At 38.3% G+C, this 17303-nt stretch overlaps 4 protein-coding genes across 8 annotated transcripts in view; 1 reads left to right on the forward strand and 3 right to left on the reverse strand.

Moving 5' to 3' along the window:
- Positions 1-674: 674 nt before the first annotated feature.
- zbtb2a (zinc finger and BTB domain containing 2a) lies at positions 675-3253 on the reverse strand. Of its 2 annotated transcripts, none has more exons than XM_056767540.1 (3): positions 3104-3253; positions 2148-2328; positions 675-1967 (listed from the first exon to the last, which is right to left on the reverse strand). In XM_056767540.1, the coding sequence occupies exons 2-3, from the start codon at positions 2318-2320 to the stop codon at positions 809-811; spliced, it is 1332 nt and encodes a 443-aa protein (XP_056623518.1). In that variant the 5' UTR covers positions 2321-2328; positions 3104-3253; the 3' UTR covers positions 675-808. The 2 variants fall into 2 exon arrangements, with proteins under 2 accessions (XP_056623518.1, XP_056623519.1); XM_056767541.1 differs by lacking the exon at positions 3104-3253 and adding an exon at positions 2427-3095.
- Positions 3254-3881: 628 nt separating this feature from the next.
- On the reverse strand, positions 3882-7725 carry rmnd1 (required for meiotic nuclear division 1 homolog). 3 transcript variants are annotated; one of them, XM_056767925.1, is made up of 12 exons: positions 7586-7725; positions 6814-7217; positions 6616-6724; positions 6435-6510; positions 6322-6361; positions 6069-6169; positions 5853-5959; positions 4956-5020; positions 4594-4670; positions 4401-4521; positions 4064-4228; positions 3882-3968 (listed from the first exon to the last, which is right to left on the reverse strand). In XM_056767925.1, exons 2-12 carry the CDS (start codon positions 7207-7209, stop codon positions 3936-3938), a joined length of 1290 nt encoding a protein of 429 aa, XP_056623903.1. In that variant the 5' UTR covers positions 7210-7217; positions 7586-7725; the 3' UTR covers positions 3882-3935. The 3 variants fall into 3 exon arrangements, with proteins under 3 accessions (XP_056623903.1, XP_056623902.1, XP_056623904.1); XM_056767924.1 differs by lacking the exon at positions 7586-7725 and adding an exon at positions 7329-7557; XM_056767926.1 differs by lacking the exon at positions 7586-7725 and adding an exon at positions 7329-7553 and having other exon boundaries at positions 4112-4228.
- A 478-nt stretch (positions 7726-8203) lies between these two features.
- On the forward strand, positions 8204-12541 carry ccdc170 (coiled-coil domain containing 170). 2 transcript variants are annotated; one of them, XM_056768659.1, is made up of 11 exons: positions 8204-8337; positions 8606-8760; positions 8840-9096; positions 9295-9439; positions 9506-9691; positions 9884-10201; positions 10286-10465; positions 10927-11100; positions 11243-11485; positions 11772-11987; positions 12075-12541. In XM_056768659.1, the coding sequence occupies exons 2-11, from the start codon at positions 8650-8652 to the stop codon at positions 12330-12332; spliced, it is 2088 nt and encodes a 695-aa protein (XP_056624637.1). In that variant the 5' UTR covers positions 8204-8337; positions 8606-8649; the 3' UTR covers positions 12333-12541. The 2 variants fall into 2 exon arrangements, with proteins under 2 accessions (XP_056624637.1, XP_056624638.1); XM_056768660.1 differs by having other exon boundaries at positions 8245-8369.
- A 124-nt stretch (positions 12542-12665) lies between these two features.
- syne1b (spectrin repeat containing, nuclear envelope 1b) overlaps positions 12666-17303 on the reverse strand; it is a 92628-nt gene continuing 87990 nt past the window's right edge. Inside the window, exons 141-145 of the mRNA XM_056768646.1 lie at positions 17142-17270; positions 16834-17046; positions 16108-16200; positions 14994-15052; positions 12666-13546 (exon numbers count right to left, since the gene is read on the reverse strand). Coding sequence (XP_056624624.1) covers positions 13300-13546; positions 14994-15052; positions 16108-16200; positions 16834-17046; positions 17142-17270 — 741 coding nt within the window. The 3' untranslated portion in view covers positions 12666-13299. The remainder of the gene's footprint in view (positions 13547-14993; positions 15053-16107; positions 16201-16833; positions 17047-17141; positions 17271-17303) is intronic.

A 17303-nucleotide genomic window follows, 5' to 3' on the forward strand; every position in this document is an offset into this window, starting at 1 on the left:
GTTTTGTTGAAGTCTTAAACATACGTATCACAGGGTATAAATGTAACAACTTGCTACTAAATCTACATTATACCTGCTACTACAGGATGTTGTTCTTCTACATTACACAATACATTGTTTTATGTGCTTATTCAAAGAGTTTACTAGTTTATTTAAATAATACATTTCATTTGATATACCTGATACACCTAGGGACAATTTGAAATAATCATTATATATATATATATTACATATTTGTAAGTACAGAAGATTACTGCATCATGAAAATACAATTAGCTCATAATTTTACAAATATGAATGTTCTGTATGAAATGCAATAAGGTTCAATACAAAACATATCACATTGTGTTACCAGTATAAGCTGCCTCCCTTTATTAAGATTGAAAGCATCAGGCTGGAATGTTGATATCAAAAGATTTTATTTTAACTTTAACATATTGCATTTTAGCTATGCCGCTTTTAATATCACTTGTACAGACTGTTTGACTATGCATCTTGTAATATTAACTATAGCAGATTGTTTCTGGACTTTTGTGAAACTTCAAACAGTATTGTTTAATACAGATATTTCAAGTTTTGAATAAAGTAAGCTTTAAAATCTTTAAACATTGTGAATGAAATGAATGTGCAGAACACCAGAAGTGAAAAGACAACTTGATAACAAAGACAAGTTTTATTTGACCTCAAACGAACACACATACGGCCTTAAATTTAAAATGAAAAACGTAGTTGACTTTATGGCAATACAGACCATGACCGCTGGAAAAGAAACAAATATAATATGGCTATACGATAACACTTAAACAGGCTACTGCTGCTTTAGCATGATATCTTGGGAAGGGGCTGTTACTTGATTTGTTTCTAAAGCCTCATTCACTACAAGTGGATTGTCTACCAATGGCTCCGTCTCATCTTTAACCAAACACTGATGTTTTGGAACCTCAGATGGGCTTGCAAAAGGTACCGCACAAATGCTACATTTGTACCGTCTTTCTGATGCCAGGAACAGAGCTTCTACCTGACTGTTGTCTTCTCCACCACAGAGAACCAGACTTTGCTTGTTGACAATAATGTACGGATCTGTGCCCTGACTCAAACAAACATGTCGGGACGCTTGATTCGCTCTGCAGAAGTTCTTCCCACATGTGCTACACTTGTACGGCTTCCCTGTGTGAATATACATGTGTTCACGCCAGTGGCTCCTCTGAATAAACTTGCGGGCACAGGTGGGACACTCAAATTTACGGCGCTTCATTTCACGTTCCATGTCGGTCCCCTCCATGGTGTCTATATCAGCTATATCAGAGGGCGGAGGCGTATCCTCCATCCACGTGTGTTGATCTGTATCACTTAATAAATCACTGTCAGCGTGCAAATGCTCCTCTTCCATTTCCTGACCGTCTGCTTCAACCCCGTAGTCGTTGTGTATTGAGAATGTCTGTGATTCTCTCGGTTGGTTGGTGTGGACAAGCAGGTGTTCCCTTAACTTGCATCTCTGGGAAAAACGTATACCGCAATGATTGCATCTGTAATGCTTTCTTGAGGATATTGTTCTTCTCATTATTCCATATGTGAGGTGTTGGACCACGGCAGCTGCGGTGTTCTGAGTGGGTGACTCTATGCCAACGGGTTGTGGGGATCTGTACTCCATATCAGAAATGTCTGAACATCCTTGGCCTACAGTTTCACAGTTGTCATCTCTGCATGCTGTAGTTTTGTTCTGTGCACTGCAAGTTGGGTCAGAAATCTGTATGCCGTAAAGCGAGTTGGTCAAAGGTACGTACTGGGACTCGGGGTTTATAAGACTGGCCTCCTGTAGTAAGGGATAGGCATGCAGGAACTTCACACCCTGCTCCAGACGAACGGGGTCAATAGGCTGCGAGGTAAATTTTCCAGTGTACATCAGGTTTAGCAGGTAGCTAAAGATGTCTGGTTGTACATCTGAAGGCTTCAGTCGAACACAGTCCCTGTAAATAAGAAACAGAAAAAATTATATATTATAAATAAATTAATGTAAATAAAGAACATATTGTAAATTCTTGATGTACAGGTGAAAATGGACTAAAACATGTTGGTATCAATGAAAATTATACGGTTTCTAATATTTGGGAGAAATAAAACACCTTAAACAACTGAGTTTACGTTACCCGTCTTGATGAATGAACATCATACGAAAGTAGTTGGAAAAAGCCGCGAGAACAGCTTTGTGGGCTTTGAAAAGAACGTCTCCGATGGTCACAGTACAGTCACAGAGGAAGCCAAACTCCCTTTGAGCATTTAGACGCTTCAGAAGAACAAGACCATGATGTGCCAGGTCCATTCTTGCACCTAATACACAAAATAAAATGAGTAATTAGCCTTTAAACCCCCGAATGCTTTCTTAAATAAATTCCAAGAAAAGTTTTGATTCATATGTTTTTACGCACCTGCAACAGTTGGAGGTCCTCATTTGTCAACAAATCTGAGTATGTATCTATGTCAGTATCTATTTTAATACCTCAAAAATGTCATAAACAAAATATCAAAACAAGTGGCGTTTATTCTATTAATCAAGTGTCGAACAACTAAAGTAGATAGACTTATTAAAATAAAATACAAAGACGTAGTATGACACTTCATAGCTGTCAAACGTTCGTGATATAGTTCATGTGATGAACCACACCTGTGGTTACTCTGCTGTCACACTTTTATTATAAGGCAAATGTCATTCAAAATGTGTCTACGCGTTTCATTTAATGCAATGGCATTAGAAATATTTTAATCAAATTATTTTAGGGGCAACTGTATATATGTACAGTATGTTCGTTTAAAGTTTTGAATGTTTTGTTGCGCGCGCGCGCGCGCGTGCGCTCTCCGCCCATACTGGTGAATTCCGAGTAACGTTACAAGTTTCCGCAGACGCAGACGAAACCCGCCGTCACGCAGTGAATCAAATAAATGACGCATAACATTTATTAATCATTACAACATGAATACAGCAAACACAGATTTATGTATTAATCCTTAGACATGTTAATAGTGTTCATGGTGAAGACAAACCGACAACGGTTTAACGTTACCCAACACTTTCAAAAGTGAAACGAGCGTTCAGATGTTCACTCACCCTCTCAGTTTGTCCTCAGAAATCTTTACTCAAGTCTTCAGTTTAATGTTTCGACACTTGACAGACAAACGTGACAATCTCGAGCGACACATGAAGCGACACATGAAGCGACACCGCTGCTGTTTTCCGGAGCGTTTGAGTCACATGACACGAGCGCGCGCCGCACTCAACTGTCAATCATTGGAGACCCGTAAACCAATCAATCACCCGAGACAATGTTAGCATGACGTCATGACTGGATTTTACTGATTAATAAGAAATAGATTAATTTTTTTATTTAGTGTTCTCTAAATGATAACTGCATTGTTATTGATAATTGCGTAATCAATGTGCATAAATGTATTTATAACATTCGAGTCATATCAAGTTGTCATTTTCAGAACATGGGTTAATTCAATTCAAATTTGCAAATCAGTAATTGCAACCATGAGGAATATCTCAATATATGACAGAAATCAATATTTGTTTTTAAGAGTTTTAAAGAGGATCCAGGCAAAGTGACACTTTATTGAGATCAATCCTGACCAAAGCTCAAGCAACATGTCTGATTCAATATTAGTTGTTTATCCAGATAAAAAGTTTAACAACAATGTTCAAAACAAACAAAATCACCACTGTATTAATATCACCATGTAATACTGAAGACACATTTATACACTATGTGTAATTAATTTAAATAAAATAACTTTAATTTTTTTCAGTGTATTAAGTCTCAATGTTACATTAAGAATTACGATCAACAAACTTAATTTACAGAAGACCAAACAATTTGTCAGTGTTAAAACAAGATTAAAGTCTCTTTATTTTCTTCAAAGACAGTATCTGTGGATCCTCAGAAAATGACACGAGCAAGTTCAAACATCACCTGTAAGGAGAAGAGATTAAGATCAATTTTAACATTACTTACTATCATATTAAAACTCTAATTCAAACACATCAGAATACATAATAAATAGTAACCTGTGATGAAATAACACAGCTATTTAAATTGTTGAAAAATACTGAAACCTCGATGGTGATGAGAATGACGATCATCCACTCCAGCCTGAGACTGTGTTTCTCACTGAGATGATTCCTCATCAGGTCTGTTATTTCAGTGCAATGCTGAAGCTTCTCGTTTACAACCTAGAAAATAAACATTGCCTTGGGTTCAGTGCGAAACCAGTGAAAGGTTTAAAGATGCTTTTTAAGATATCCTTTGCAGATGCACTACGAGAACAATAGTCAAACTATTTTGAGTTTAGACACACAAACATTTAACCACAAAACAAGCAAATGTGGTCAGTTGTTTAGTCACCTTGACTCTTCTGTTAATATTTAAGAACTGACAGGTCTTGTCATAGAGTTGCTCGAGATCTTCTCTGTCCCAGTAGAAGTCAGGTGTGATCAGCAGGTCAGAACTGAGGTTAATGCAGTGCCTGAAAGATGTATGAACAGATGTGAACGGATGAAAACATTCCTACGAAGTTGCAGAAAGCATTGGTGTTTACCTCAAGGCAAAGAGCTCTCCTATTTTCTGCATCACTTCAGCCCTGGATAGTTTCACTCTTTGTCCAGATTTTAGCATCTGTTAAAAAAAGATTTGGAGCTACGTATTAGGGATGATTAAAATAACTGTATTTATTTGGCATTTTCATTCAAAAATACAGGTCTTAATCTGTCTGGATGACTTCATGCAACTTCTGTAATCAAGTGCATAGATTTGTTCTTTTCTTTTCAAGAGTCTCTGTGCTGTTAATACTAACATCTGTTCTCACTATGACACATCAGTGCTTTATAATGTACAGAACAATTTCAACTAAGCAGCAAATGCTGGTATTACCTAGAAAAGATTACACATAAGTAGGTCTACCTCAGGAATTGACTGGATGGACTCAACAAAGTTGTCGAGAGAGATTTCCCATATAGCCAATTTGACTGAAAGATAAAAGGCGAAATTAATACAAAAAATTGGTCCGGCCTTCAGGATAAAAATGTATGTTTACGATATATATTTCGGAGAAATGTGCATATTTATTTTGTTATTATGAACACATACACATAAATGCATATATTTAAGAAAAATATAACAATTAATAAACGTTGATATAACATTTTAATTATTGGTAAATATAAATAAATATATTTTAATATTTCCCAAAAATACATTTATAAGTACGAGTATGATTTTGTGTTTGTAAATACTAAATTAATATGCGCAGTACACAGACATATATTAGGTAACCACAAACTTTAATTCTGGATTAATTATCGCGATTAATCATTTGACAGCTCAACAAAAAATACATTAATAACGCTTTTACACAAAGTTACATTCAGTGCATTCAACTTGGAAATGAATGAATGAAATGCCATGATTTGTCAGTTAAAGGTCAATTTTATTGGTGAATCTATTGACAGAAATGCAATATAATATACAACACTATTTCTTCAGAGGTGAATGAAGACCATACATTATGAAGTGTTATGTTTCTATCACCTACGAATGAGCTATTTCTATCAACACACACCGCGGGTCCCCTTACAGGGAATTCACAATGTTGTTTCTACAGAAGCCCTAAACGGAGCGCGTTTCGGAAATATGTTATTTCGTTCGTGAAAGAAGCGAAAACGCGACAACATCTTTGTTCTGTGAGACGCTGTAGTGCTTCGAAAGGGAAGGGTGGAGTGGGCTGTTGTTGCAATTTGCAACCTCACTGCTAGATGCCGCTAAAATGCTCCTTTAAGCTGCAGAGCAAACGGTACCCACCTGACAGAGACAAAGCATTAGAAAATGCAAACTTCTCCAAAACCACTTGTTCATAATCCTGCTCTCCATTAAACAAGAAGTTTCCCCGAAGGAGTTTAGAATTCCCCCTGAGTCCACAAACAGAAAAAATAGCTGTCTTAGGAAGTATTACTGATCAGACCAACAATTTTCAGGAAATCTGAAATGATTTCGACAGGTTCTCATGATGTGACTCACTCTCCTACTGAGTAATTGATCTCTTCATTTTCCCAGTGAACCAGAGCGACTTCATAAGGCTGGATCTCATGTTGCTCCAGTATCCTCATCACCGTCTTGACCTGTGGAGAAAATACATGCAGACACCCCTCAAATGATTTATGGAGCCACTTGTCATGAAGCGTTTCAGTGATTGCAAATAAATACAAAGTGTGAATCAAAATATATGAATATCATAGAGCTGAAGCATGGAAGAGGAATAAAGACTACTCACAGTCTTCTCCTCGACATTCCAGAAGACCACTGATCCCTCCCTATAAGCCAAAACAAGCAGAAAATCATTACCAACACCCGCAAGTTCACATGACAAAACATCTTCTATCATACCTGAAAAAGAATATAGCGCCGGTATCATTTGGCTTTGCGGCATTTTCTGTTCCCATCACCAGCACGTTAGAAGCATCTGAAACCCACAAAGTCTTTTGCTGCAAATCAACTAAATTCTCTGACTTTTAAACAAGTAAATAATGTGTTTTTCACGTGATGTGACGCAGACATGACCTCTAACCTCTGGGTAGTTCATTGATTTCAACAAAGCCATGTGCACTGAGGTCATGGCAGAGTGTTGGTAAGTGGTATTGGTCTCCTGTTGCGTAGGCAATGCACTGCATCATGTCCTTAAGAATTATAAATAAACACACAATATAAATCTCACTCCTAAAACAAACACAGAATAAAGAAGACATTCTGTGTGCTGATGACACACCTCCTCCTGTTTGGGCTTATTGGTTCGTGACGGCTGTTTTGTTCTTGGTCCCTTTAAGGTCCTTTTTGCAGGCATGCCTCCCTGTTTCAGGACAGATTTGGTGGTGGTGGATGTGTTCTGCTTCCTCATTTCCATCCATGTTTGGGATTTTGAACTTAAAAGATTCAGCTCTTTACAATAAAGCGTATGAGGCCTTCGTATTACTTCTTGCAGTCTTGTGGTTGAATAGTTATATGTGGGGTGGTGTAAACCAGCGAGACAGTTTCTGTGATCTTTAAGACATGTCGATGAAGAGCCGGTGACACTGTTTAATCCATCTAATGTTCTCAGAGCAAATCCACAAGCTTGTGTCCTCTTTAAGGGCTGATGTAACCTCCATAGAGCCTTAAGAGACATGCTTACCCCTGTGAATGAAATAGCTGCAGAGTTTAACAATACAGATCATTTATGTTAACACACCTACACATAAAGTGTAAAGCTATATATAGTGTCCACAACATATTGTTTCAACTGACCTTGAGTTAAAAACATGTCAACAATCACACTATGCTCGCACTAGTCATATCTCATGTGCTGTTGTGAAGGATATATTAAAGATTATATAAAGCGTGTTTATGTTACGATCATCTGACATACATTGACAATTTACTTAGTGCTGTCAACAGGAGCAGCTCACTACCGTACGTTTGAGTCAATCAGTTTCGCATAACTTCATTCTTTTACAAACTATTACAAAAAACGCGTTAAAGAGCTGTTTTAATCTGCAACATACCTGTCGCGAAATGTTATGATGCTCTATGACATAAACTGTAACATACTAAGAAACGCTGCGACATTTCTGTTACATTCACATAAAGTTTATTTTGACATTTCGAACAGCACGACCGTTCCGACGCACTTCCTGTATTCGGCAAGACAAAGCATGTGGACGTATAATTGCTCCGCCCATATTTATTTATAGACATGAATATTCATTTTTTATTTTATTGTATGGAATTATGATTTTTACAGCAATTCCAACAAATCTAAGCTTTTTTCTAAGCTTTATATTTGGATAAAAATATGATTATTCTTAAAGTCACGTATTATCCGTATATTCATAATTTATATGCCCATTTTAATAAATTATTTGATTATTAGTCTATCAATTCGTCGATATAGCTACTTAAGAAATGGAGTAAAATTGTAGGAGTATTTGTAGACTAAATATTTCTTCAATTCATTTTTTTAATACTCGGCCAAAATGCTTATTATATTTTAAGATATACTAGATAGAAATAGAAAATTAACATATTGTAAAAACATTTGTAATTTTCGTGATGTTTAAACTTGAACGAAGTGTACACATGTCGTGTCAATGTAAAATATTCCGTTTATTTGTCGCCCTCTACTGGTGCTCTGGATCTGTCAAATGTTATTGTGTTGCTTGGAGACCCATTAAAACTCAAGCGCAACATTTTAACACATGAAGCATCAGACTTGAAAGGCTTTGATATTTACAAACAACAAGGACAGAGATATAAAGTGAGTTGCAGATTGTGTTTCATGTATTTTTTGTAAGTAGTATATTACTTAAATCATGATGGTTGCTTTAAATTATTTGAAATTATTCGTTTCCATGGTAATGTTTTTTAAGTTAATGTATTTGAACAATTGCATTGTTTTTGTCTATGTTTTTATTAAATATGTTTTTCACGGTCACTCAACAATAAAGGGGATAATATATTATTTCAGATTATATTTTGGTTTTAAAGAGTTTAGAAAACCTATGGTACTGTTATTGCTGCTATAGATACAGCGGGCTGTATTAACCTACAGACTGACAGCACGTCAGCAATGGAAGAGTCTCTCATCCAACAACACCTGTCACATTATAAACAAGCCACAGAAACAGCCCGTGAGGAACTAGCTGCCCTGCAGGCCAAATACCAAAGTCTCCAATCGCAGGTTCATATCTCAACTTCTTAACGGAGTCATTTGGATGTCTTGTTCTTGAGAAATAACTCACAGTTTTTTATTAACATAGGTTTCGGATGCCCAGTCAAAAGCAGCATCTCATGAGGAGACCATAAAACATCTCAAGGATGTAATTGACAGACATAAGGAGAAGGAGGCGAGGCAGGAGTCTCTCATCGGCTCTCTGAGAGAGCGCATCTACAACACAGAGCAAGAGATGCTCTCCATCACCTCCTCCAGAAGCATCATGGACATGAGAGTACACACACTGGCAAAAGAGAACGAGGAGGTCAAGGAGAAACTGATGGAACTTGACATCAAGTCAAAGTGAGAACTTTTAACTTTTTACAAAGACATGTATTGGCACGGTTTATATTTACTAACTTAAGTAAACATAAACCTCTGGATTCAAACGTACAAGCTGTACATGACTACATGCAGCATCAATGTTTTATTAGGTTTTATAGATAAAATAATAATAATATAGAGAATATGATTTATTAAACATTAACTCATTTTTTGCAGACAGTATTTTGCAGAATGGAACAAAGCAAAACAGGAAGCCAGTGAGACACGGAGGAGATCTGATGAGTTTATATCAACCATAGCAAACAAAGTGTCCATGAATGTATCTGGAAAAGCAGACGCTATGGATTATATAGTCTCCACGGTAAGTGTTTTTACACACAGGCTTTAACATTCTCCTGGTCTCTAACACATCTCTGTGATGAATCAGGTGGAAACTTGCTTCAAGGAGAACGAGAGATTGAAGAACGGTGTGTGTGATTTCGAGGAGAGTTTGAGGTCTTATGAGGTGGAATGTAAAGCCAGCAGAGGAACCGTCAAGAGACTGGCGACCGATGTAGAACATGAACAAACACTCTCAGCTTCTCGATTGAATGAGCTCAACTCTGTCCGACAGGTACCCAATCACGTCAATACCTCAAAGAAACTGAACAGCAGAGGACGAAATGATCATAAACATATACAACAAAATTTTATATATACTTTTTTTTAGTATGCGTGAATGTCATAAATATGTGTTTCTTTTGCGTCTGGAGTCAAACACAACGTTTGAATCAAGTTTTTATCAATGCACTGCATTTCTTGTTAGGAGCTGGATTTTGCGTCCTTGAAGAAGCTCAGTTTGGAAAGAGAAAACCAGACTCTTCAAACCTCGCTTCAGGAGACGCAACAGGCCCTCGCGTCCGCCCAGCAGCGCTGCAGTCACTATGAGAATCTCTCTCAAGATCTGGACCAGAAACTCCACAGCAGTCAGAATGAAACTCAGGTGTCTCACAGTCATCACGGAGCCTTCATGAAGGAATTGGAGACGCTGCTTCATGATCAGTGTCTATCCCATCACCCCACACCTGAGGATCTACTGAAGAGTCTGGCAGCGGTGTGCACCCGTGAGAAAAGTGTGAAGAAGGTAATGCTTGTGTATACAAACATATCTGATCCATATCACTGTGTAGCGCACCCCAAGTGTGTGTGATTATTTTCTGTGCTTTAGTCATATTTAGAGATGGAAGGACGATTGGCAGAGCTGGAGCAGGAGGTGTCTAAACATAAAGAACATCAGAGGAGCGCAGAACAGAGAGAACAGAAGCTACTGCACAGAATACAAGACCTGGAAGATGAGCTGCTCACCGCAGGAGTCTGTAAGGATGGAATGAGTCAAGAGAAACATCAAGTGAGACGCTTCAGACACCGTCGCCATCCTTTTGAAACCTTGGATGTCTATCCGGAAATAGAAAAAGGGGCATGTTCTGAATGATTAAATATTGTGTGTCAACGTTGACGAGCACTACTTTTTTTTGGTTAGATATTTGCAAAACAAAGGGTGACTAATAATAATGATTTATGATAAAAATATCATTAAATAAGGAGACGCAAGGTTTCAGAAAGACATCAGCCATACGTTTCCATATGTTTCAAATGGTTTGTATTAGTGGAATGGTTTTAATACTGTAAAATGTTATGTGTAGTCCTCATTTGTAGGTTGTGTAAACTTTAATCATTATCGTGTTACATTTTTTTTTTAATGTGCATACAGTTACCAAAATCTCTTAGTTTCTTTGGAACAGAACAGCATCACTGGTCGTCTGCATTATGTTGTGTTGTGAATGCGCTTCTGTGATTTGTATTCATCAGTATTTGCGGTTTTTGGAACAACTCTCAGAGAAATTAAAAGTGGAACACATCGCTGCAGATCTGGGATTTGACATGAGGTTGGAGGCCGTTCTTGCACGAGCACAGCAGCTGACCAGACAAGAAGGAACCGCAGTACTGGAGACCAGAACACAAGTTCACAACCTCCAAAGAAAGGTCTGACAATACTATATGTCCTATACTTCAAGTTCATTTTTATTAAGTACAGTATTCTAACACTGTGAGCTATCAATGTACTTGTTAGTGTACTACTTTACTGTAACTCTTAAAGTAATGTGAATCTGAATTGTGACTTGAGCTGAAGGAACAGAGGCAGCGTTCGGACAGTAAAGAACTTCATCTGGAGCTGTTGATGAGGAAAGTGTCTCTGCTGGAGGAGGAGAAGAGGAGTCGGTCAGCGCTGGCCGTGGAGAAGGATGATGCTTCTCTGACCTGTAAGAAACTTCAGAAGAGAGTCGACCGACTGCAGGCCGAGCTCAGCACCTTACGATTCTCCAACACAGAGCTGAAAGCCCAGCTGTCACACACCCATGAGCTCAAGGTAGAGGGGCGAGCCCTGTTCCGCAGACCACAACGGGACAAACTCCTTTCAGCATGAACACCCCCAAAAGAAATAGTATTTACCATCTGACTGTGAAAATGTTATGAAAATATTTGCAAAAATTTGTATTTTTAGGGTTTGTACAATTGAACAGTTAAACACATTAATTCCTCTAAAATAAAGTTAATTTATGGTTTTATGCATCACAACACGTCTTATGTTAAGAATGTAAAGTGTGAAATAAAACAGATAGATACTTAGTTTCTGCTGTCTTTGGTGTAATAAGATCAAAGTGATGGAACAAAACCAAACCATAGAGGAACAGAGTAAGAACCTGAGCAAACTTGAGAAGAACAACGTAAAGACGGAGATGAATGTGAGCACCATGAGGTCAGACCTGCAGAACCTACAGCTGAGAGCTCGAGAGGAGAGTCAACAGACTCAGAGACTCCTAAACACACAGTCCAGTGCCATAACAGAGCTCGCTCACACTGAGAAACAGGTATAGAGACTGAGATGATCATGCCAACGTCTCCTCCTCGATGTGAGATCCACACATTTTAATCTAACATACCAAATGTCATTGCAGCTGCTGGATTTTCATACCGTGGTGTGTCAGATGTTGGGCGTAGATGGTGCCGTCTGCATCCCAAACAATGAAGTTTTGAGAAGGCTGGAGGTTCTGATCCAGTCGTGCCGCTGTCATCATGCTGCTCATCTGCATCATCAACATCACATGTGGGAATCTCCAGTTTCATTTATAAACGCCGCTCATCCGCCGGCCTCCTCCGTGCTGCCTGCGAGGGTCAAGGGTCACAAAGAGCCAATAATGACCTGTAACACTTGAAATCCTGGTGGGGTTATTAACTACTTTAAACCGGAAAATGCTTTTATTTAACCAGTTCAATAATATGATGGTAAACAGCATGGATGTATATTGAACTAATTCAGTTAAATAACCAGTATAAACCAGTGTGACGTCTGGGTAAAACTTACAACAGGGACTTTTATTATATAACATTTATTGTTTATAAATTTTAGTTTATGTTGACAACTTGACAGGATTTAATTGCATTATCTGAAATATATGTCGAATGTATTAAAAAAATATTGCACAGATAACTCACAATAAAACAATTCCAGTCCTTCCTTCTTTAATTAAAATGAAAAACACTATTCAGCAGGTTATGAGTTTTATTATATTCTGTATATTTTCTTTGCTTAGGGTTCCGAGACCTCAGCAAACTGTACATACATAAATACCTTCATCTCTGATATCAGTGGTTTACATTAAAGTATATTCATAACACAGTTCATATTATATATCTGAGATCAAAAATGAAAAACAACAGTGACTAATACCATAGAAATGAATGGTTTTGGGATCCTTTTAAAAGCAATAGAATGACCACATGCCAAAAATACATATAAAAAATAATTGCAATATAGAGTTCGTGAATTTGTTCTTTTTTTACAAGTTCATCATTACAAGCGATTCCATATAGCAATCCTATACTTCTCTTCAATAAACTTTATTTCATGATTTAAAAAGGTCTGGAGACCCGATAAACTGGAAACCCGCAAAATCAGTCACTGTCTCCTGGAAGAACATTTACAGCACTACACATGGATCGGTCTCACAGCATTTCAAGGTTTTTCAGTGCATTAGGCTTCGTTCTAAAATCTACACAAGACTCAGTGATGTACTGTTGCTTCAGCAGCTGTGTTTTCTATACAAAGAGACGACAGTAATTCACCAGCCAACACAATGAAGGAGGCGGATGTCCCCTCACACACAGCCGAGCTGATGATGCTCATATGGGCGGAGGGCCGTTGGTGTAGCTGAGCATGGGGTGAAAGGAGCGGGCAAAGTTGTTGAGTTGGCCGCAGTTGTAGTCTTCATCAGAGGTGGGCACGAGACAGGCCACGCCCACCAGCAGGAGGAGGAGGAGCTGCAGGGGCAGGGCGGTCCACAGGACACGCTTTAGGAAACGTCTACACCGCGATGGAGTTTCTTCCTCTTCAGAACGGGAGGAAGCGGATCCAGCGGCGCTGTGAGACCTGATCGCACACAATGAACAGTGAATGTTGGGAAGAGAATAGAAGTTCATTATATTTAGCTCACCAAAAAATGAAAATACTCACCCTCTCGTCATTTTAAACCTGTATGAGTGTCTTTCTTCCGCAGAACACGAAAGAAGATATTTTGAAGAAAGTCATACAGGTTTGAAATGACTAAAGGGTGAGTTTGGGTGAATTATCCCCGTTATGTTATGAGGTTTACTGTGTGTTTTATGTGAAGACTTTATTTTCGTCTGTCTAACTGTTAACACCAGAGAAGAAATCAGCTCTCTAAGCTTGACACAAATAGAGTTAGTTTAAAGTCTTCAGTAGCATATAAAAGCAAAGAGCTATTTCATGTTTCTATTTTTAAATGTGCTTTTTGTTAAAGCGCTGTAACACGTAGTTCATGCCAACAGGAGAAAGCAGAGCTGGATTCAAAGTGCGGCACAGTTCTTTAGTATCTGGTTTTATGGACGATGTGTCCTGGTGTTTAAAGCTCTCGGCTGGAATCCTAAAGGTCTGAACCGAACAAGGGCCGATCCCATCATCACAACTCTGTCCTAAACCAACAATTAACACCTGCCCGCTTGCCCAAAGTTCCCTTTTTGATGCCCAAAGAACAGTTTGAGGTGATTCTGATTCTGAGAAAAAAATCAGAGCAATTGCAAATAACTATTGTACAGATTATTAACATCTAGAAAAACTGCAATGCTCACTGTAAAGTCAACAATTGAATACTATGTATAAGCCATCTATTAATCATACTTACTGCTGTTATTATATTAATAAAATATTCTTGCAAAAGTTGGACAAACACCGTTTTACTACAAATGATGTTTAACCTATAGTTATTATAGCAAAAGCATGATTCCTCTTTTATTACCATGTTTTAACTATAGTATAGTAACCATGTCCTTTTCTTTAACGTGTAGTAAACAATGGTTTAGTTTTGTGTCTGTGTTATGATGAATGATGTCATCTAGTATGACACTGGATTGCACAGATGGCAGATTGAAAGGAAAGATGATCGATTGGTTATTGAGAGAGAATGTGACAAACCAGGAAGAGAAATAGAAGAAGTTGGCAAGATTGTTCATTGCAGACACTTGCTGTACACATGGAGAAGAAAAACAAACGCGCAGCGGCAAGCAGCCTTGCATTTAAAATAAACCGTGTTGTGAGGCAGCCATATACAAGATTCAGAAGTCTTTCTTTTCTCAGCTCCCTAACCTGAGCAGGGTCTAGAACAACAGAAGATGATGGAAGTCATTGACATGAGCCCTCAGGTCTCTTATCTCTCAGATGCTTTAAAAAATGAATGTCGAGTTTGTAGGACACAGTCGACTACACAAACAATGGCTTGTCAACCCAGACTCGCTGGATCTACGGTCACGGCTTGAGTTCCATTATCTTCCGAGCGTTCTAGAAACCAGGAGAAAGGTACCTGAGACGTGGACTGCTCACTGAGGCTCCGGGCTGTGAAAGAATACTTTTGCCCCGTGGCTGTTTGCAATGAACAGAAGGGGTGAAAGAAAGAAAGAATGTTTCAGTCCAGGCAAATAAAGACAAAACTACTGATGAAAGAAACCCAACAAAATCAAAACAGGGGTGACAGCATCTCTGAGGAGACAAGGAAACTGGTTCTTCAGGGGGAAAATACCATTATACAGTGCAGACATGGGATCTATTCATACTGACATCATCAGTTTTACACTGATTTGTAACAAACATAATGTTCATGAGCTTTAACTTTGGGCGGGTGGATCTCAAAAATCATTCAAGAACATGACCAGGTCACTTTTAACCTCAAATTAACAAATAGTTCATTTAAAGAAAATACTTAATCTGCTTAAGAAAAAAATGAAATGAACATTTAATAGATATTTATACTTAAACATTCTGGTCTTATCACAATTCATCTGTTGACTTTAAAAACAAATGTAGAAATATGCCACTCAAATTGTTTTGTGATGTCATCAATTATTTTACCTTACTGTCCAAACAGCTGGCTTTTATTTGGCTCGTTCGGTATAATTTACCAGAATAATCAAATAAATGGAATCTCAATGACCTTTGTCAATAGTAAAGCAATATTTGCTAGGGTTAGATGTTTAACCTAAGCTGAAAGATACTAAAAATACTTTTCTTCTTGTTTCTACTTCTACTTAATATAATAATATTTTTGGGGCGGTTAAACTGTGACCTGGACATCGCTTCGTCACAGAACCAGTGTTCCTTGAAGGCTGTAGTGTGGGGATCTATAATAATCATGAATGAAGGGGGAAATGAACAGAGGAACCAAACAAGCCAGAATTATTGTGGTCTGGGATATGGTTGTCGAGGAATCTCTGGGATGTGAATGCACTTTGATCAACGGGATGAACGAGAGACGACATATTCATCTCCGCTACTGATTTGGCTCTTGTGCTAGAGAAGAGCATGCTGGGAGCATTGTATCAAGTGGGTTTTGGGACATTCGGTGCACAGCTGTCAAACTATTCTGCAATAATAAACAGTGTTTTGTCCTTGAAGGGCCGTACAGAACATGAGCGTGTTACCGATCGCTGGCGACTGGGTGTGCTGCGTCCAGACACGGGGCTCAGGGACCCTGATGTGTCCAAATCATCGGTGGATGACCAGGAGGATAAATCCTAAAGTTTGTGTTTGAGAAACATAAACCAAGACCAGATTTAGTGCATTTAACATCGAGATGTTAGAGAAACATTGGATAGACTGTGTGAAACTGTAATGTTGAAATACTTTCACAAGGTGCTTTGATGTTTAAAACAACGGACCGATCAGAACAGAGATGTGTGTCGACCATGTACACACTTTAGATCAATTCAGGGAAATTACAAAAACATCTGTCATATAAGAAATATAAATGACAAAATTGAGGTCACTATATTTAATTACTATACTTTTGATCTGAAGGCAAACGTGTGTGAAATTAGTTATGTCAATAATATAACAACATGTGCATTTTATATCAAATTGATTTTAAAAAAAAGTTTTTGACATGGATGAGCAGGATGCCATAATGAAGTAAATCAATTGATCTTATGGATGGAAATATTGATGATTTCAAAAAAGCTGCATGAAAACAAAAATCTTTTATGCATCATTTTAAATTTGGTTGAATTTGGTGTTGTTCCCCAGAAAGGTGTTGTGCATAGATCAGGTGTTCAACAAAAACAAACATGTTTTGAGGCCCCTGTCTCATGCGAACACAACATTGCTCAAGTGGATCGCTTCTGTTTTGAGGTCAGAGGTCAGTAGTTCACCTGCTGACTGCTGGTGATGTCCAGCGTCTTCTGCAGCTCTCTGATGTCCCGCGTCACATCCTTCAGCAACATTTTGAGACGGTTGCCGATGATGTGGACCTTCTCTTTGGCTTCTAGACAGTCTGCACCCTCAGAGTGAACCAGCAGCTGTAGAGACATGTCCTGCAGGGACGCCACCTTCAACTGTGAGTCCAACAACTCACACCGCATTTTCTGTGATATGAACAAAAGACGAAGGAGAAATGATGACGTTCCTTAAAATAAGTGTGTTGCATTACTCTCTGTTACATGATGTTCTGAAGTTGTACCAAAAGTGTTTTGTGATGCTCTTGTAAAGTATCGATGTCCTGACTGTGATCAATAGGGATGATCTCATTTCTTCTGCGGTCAATATTCTCCAGCCACAGGAGCAGACCGTGACTCATCTCGTGGAAGTCCTGAGGTTACAAAAAACAAGCATCTTATCATTT

Source organism: Triplophysa dalaica, chromosome 15 (assembly GCF_015846415.1).
Source record: "Triplophysa dalaica isolate WHDGS20190420 chromosome 15, ASM1584641v1, whole genome shotgun sequence".
In the NCBI taxonomy this organism is placed as follows: domain Eukaryota; kingdom Metazoa; phylum Chordata; class Actinopteri; order Cypriniformes; family Nemacheilidae; genus Triplophysa; species Triplophysa dalaica.

What these genes read in the sequence shown, in the direction of transcription:
- zbtb2a (XM_056767540.1), bottom strand. Translation starts at nt 2,320, where the DNA reads ATGGACCTGGCACATCATGGTCTTGTTCTTCTGAAGCGTCTAAATGCT. An exon ending in ATGTTCATTCATCAAGACGG is followed by an intron (nt 1,968 to 2,147) that starts GTAACGTAAACT and finishes TCTTATTTACAG; the next exon opens with GGACTGTGTTCGACTGAAGC.
- ccdc170 (XM_056768659.1), top strand. Translation starts at nt 8,650, where the DNA reads ATGGAAGAGTCTCTCATCCAACAACACCTGTCACATTATAAACAAGCC. An exon ending in AGCTCAACTCTGTCCGACAG is followed by an intron (nt 9,692 to 9,883) that starts GTACCCAATCAC and finishes ATTTCTTGTTAG; the next exon opens with GAGCTGGATTTTGCGTCCTT. An exon ending in CACACACCCATGAGCTCAAG is followed by an intron (nt 11,486 to 11,771) that starts GTAGAGGGGCGA and finishes TGGTGTAATAAG; the next exon opens with ATCAAAGTGATGGAACAAAA.
- rmnd1 (XM_056767924.1), bottom strand. An exon ending in GGCGCTATATTCTTTTTCAG is followed by an intron (nt 6,362 to 6,434) that starts GTATGATAGAAG and finishes TTTGGCTTATAG; the next exon opens with GGAGGGATCAGTGGTCTTCT. An exon ending in CCATCCAGTCAATTCCTGAG is followed by an intron (nt 4,671 to 4,955) that starts GTAGACCTACTT and finishes TTTTTTTAACAG; the next exon opens with ATGCTAAAATCTGGACAAAG.